At 47.2% G+C, this 3,549-nt stretch overlaps 1 protein-coding gene across 1 annotated transcript; it reads right to left on the bottom strand.

The window, feature by feature from the left end:
• Positions 1–624: 624 nt before the first annotated feature.
• Positions 625–2,228, bottom strand: LOC133623605 (G-protein coupled receptor 151). The gene has a single exon (XM_061986829.2). It carries the CDS (start codon positions 2,112–2,114, stop codon positions 1,002–1,004), a length of 1,113 nt encoding a protein of 370 aa, XP_061842813.1. The 5' UTR covers positions 2,115–2,228; the 3' UTR covers positions 625–1,001.
• Between the last annotated feature and the right edge of the window lie 1,321 nt (positions 2,229–3,549).

Below are 3,549 nucleotides of genomic sequence, written 5' to 3'. Positions count from 1 at the left end.
AACGTTGTTTACGAGTCAGTTTTAAAGGACATGTACGTATGATCAGGGCCGGCCCGTGGCATAGGCCGTATAGGCAAATGCTAAGGGCGCCGTCCATCAGGGGGCGCCACGCCAGTGCCACAAATGTTGGAGAGAAAAAAAGAAAAGAAAAAAAAGTTGGTACTATTATTTCTAAATACAAAAAAATAATCCCACGTTAATTAAAATGCAAAGTAAAGCCTATTTAATAGAAATATTATTTGTTACAAAATTCCCCCCCGCACGGTGCACCCCCTCCCTTCCCGCATCATGACTCTTTTTGGACGTCACCACATCAAAAAATCAACACAAGATGTCAAAACGGCCAAAACTGTCAGGTGCCCAGGGAAGAAAAAAGAGAAAAGAAGAGGAGGAGAAACGAGAAAAGACAGAGGTAGCAGGTAGGTGAGCCGAACATGAAATTATTTGTCTGTTACAGAATGTGATAGTAACCCGGCTTTTTAGCATTAAGCTAATGTCACATGATTCGGCAATTGCTAATCAATAAATAGCTAGTTCTGTTTTAACGTCGGGTTAATATTGTGGAGGGGGCTAAATTGTTATGGAAAATAATAATGTAACGTTAGGTAATTACAGTACTCCCACCTTACATTCCTCAGGGACATTTGTATTAGATCTTTTAAGCAGCTGTTTTTTGTTTACATTGTTATTGCCTTCTGGTTAGCTATATTTGCCCTGCAGGTAATAGTCACTTTTCCACCCCTTTATATATTAGGTATAGTTGTAAGTAAAAAAAAAAAAGGTCAAAGACAAAGCTATTCGGTTTCTTGTGAGTATATACACTTCACTGCCGATGTGGGGGGGGCGCCACCTAAAATCTTGCCTAGGGCGCCAGATTGGTTAGGGCCGGGCCTGCGTATGATCAATGTCTTGTGTTTGCTGGCTGTATTGCATTAGCTTGATAACTTCCTCAACTCTACGGTTGACTCTCAGGTTCTGTAATGATGGTATGAATAAGAATGTTACATTTTCTCCTCTCTCTCCCAGGGGACAGGGTCCTGTTCCTCCTCCACGTGCGTGTTCCTGCGCCCCGTCCAAAAGTGCTCCACGTCCGGGAAGGTCTTGTCGGCGTCGGGGGTCAACGGGTTGGCGCCCAGCTCCGCTCCGTTGTCCTCCGTCTTGGGCGGGGCGCCGGCGGGCTTGGCGCTCCGGCAGGTGGCCGCCGAGCAGACGGCGAGCAAGCCTCGGCGCACGTCGTCGTACATGGTCATGAGCAGCACCGGGGACAGGGCGCTGCAGGCGTACAGGAGCACCTGGGCGAAAATGACCACGCCGACGGGGGGTCTGCTGTAGCCCAGCCGGACCCAGGTGAAGGCGCCCCACTCGGGCAGCAGCATGAGCCCGAAGGTGCTGCTCAGGCACAGGAGGACCAGCGTCACCTTGCTCTGGTGCTGCCGACAGGGGCCGTAATTCAGAGCCCTGTGCAGGCTCTTGGTGTAGTACGCAACGGTGAACAGGACCGGCGCCACAAAGGCCGCCGTGGGGTAAATCTTGTAGAAAAGCGCCATGAACCGGGAGGCGCACGCCGGCATCTCGGAGACGCAAATGGTCCCGTGGCCGCGCGGCCGCACGGTGGCGAAAAGCATCTGCGGGATGGGAAACATCATAGACACGGTCCACGCGAACGCCACGGCGCCGTGGACCCACGTGGGGTTGCGGAAGGTGGGGTCGGCATCGGGGTCCAGCGTGTGCTTGGCCCGGGTGCTGACCGCCAGGAGCAAGGTCTTGGCCACCAGGCACGAGTGCTGGAACCAGTCGGCGGTGGAGCACACGAAGCGGCCCAGCACCCACCACTGCTTGTAGGCGGTGAGGGCTCGCACGGGGGCGCACAGGACCAGCACCAGGAGGTCGGTGGAGGCCAGCGAGGCCAGCAGAGCCTTCACCTCCGATCCCTTCCCCGCCTTGAAGTCCCGCATGAAGATGAGCAGGACCAGCAGGTTCCCAACCGCGCCCGACACGCAGATCCCGATGAGGAGGACGGGCACGGCGGTCCTGACGTCCTCCCCCTGGAGGAGTTGGATGCCTCCCACAAAGTCCAAAAAAGTCACATTCGCCGGTCGGTCCGAAGAATCCATTCCCCCCAAAAAACTCCTCAAAGTGACAAAAAAAGGACTTTTCACGTAGCGCGGTCTTCACTTGAGTGGATCCGGTGCCCTGCAGGGGTGGGGGGGCGAGGCGAGGAGTTGTCCGCGGCGCAGAGCGGCTGGCGAGTGTGTGAGCGGTTAGAGGCAGTCGCGCTATTTCAAGTGGTGCCATTTAGCCCACGTCATGTCAGCAGCGTGGCTCCGGGCTGCACGCCGCCCAAATGTGAGCGCAGCGTGACGCTGTGGCGCTGGGCTGTCACAAACCCACCCAGACCCGTCCCCTCTGCAAGCTGCCACACGCTACATGACACTCTGGCAAATGTTGTCTTCACAATGAACTGACATCACAACAAAGAATCACAATAGCTTTATATTTCACTGCATTTCCTTGTTTTGTTGCATTCAATGACTGCAAATGTTACCGTGGAAATAATGCTAATATTAGCCAGATATTTGCTCAATCAGGGGGGGTCCAAACATTTTGACTGGGGGCCCGATTGGGCTTTAAAAATGTGTCCGATTTTATATATATATATATATATATACAGTGTATATATATATATATATATATATATATATATATACACATACACATACACACACACACACACACACACACACACATATATATATATAATATATACATACAAATAAAGCCTATACACATATATATATATATATATATATATATATATATGTCTTAATAAGGTTATCCAAAAAATAGTGCTCGATACCGTAGTAGAGCGCAATATATGTATGTGTGGGAAAAAAATCACAAGACTATTTCATCTCTACAGGCCTGTTTCATGAGGGGGGGTACCCTCAATCATCAGGAGATTTTAATGAGCCAATCACCACGCCCCTAGGCCAGCCTGTACCCACCCACTCTGTGCCCTATATAAACCATGGTATGCGAATGCTCCCATTAAAATCTCCTGATGATTGAGGGTACCCCCCCTCATGAAACAGGCCTGTAGAGATGAAATAGTCTTGTGATTTTTTTCCCACACATACATATATATATATATATATATATATATATATATATATATACATATATATATATATATATACATACAATTATATATATATTATATACATACAATTATATATATATTATATACATACATATAAAGCCTATACACACACACATATATATATATATATATATATATATATATATATATATATATATATATATATATATATATACATACATATATATATATATATATATATATATATATATATATATATATATATATATATATATATATATATATATATATATACATACTAGAGATGCACGGTTTGCGGACACAACCGCGGAGTCCGCGGATAAACCGCGGGTCGGGCGGGTAAAAAGAGATTTTAAATAGATGCGGGCGGGTTGCGGTTGAACCAATTCGGAAATATATATACATAG

This window comes from Nerophis lumbriciformis, linkage group LG26 (genome assembly GCF_033978685.3).
Source record: "Nerophis lumbriciformis linkage group LG26, RoL_Nlum_v2.1, whole genome shotgun sequence".
NCBI lineage: Eukaryota > Metazoa > Chordata > Actinopteri > Syngnathiformes > Syngnathidae > Nerophis > Nerophis lumbriciformis.
This window is presented reverse-complemented; position numbering and strand designations above follow the sequence as displayed.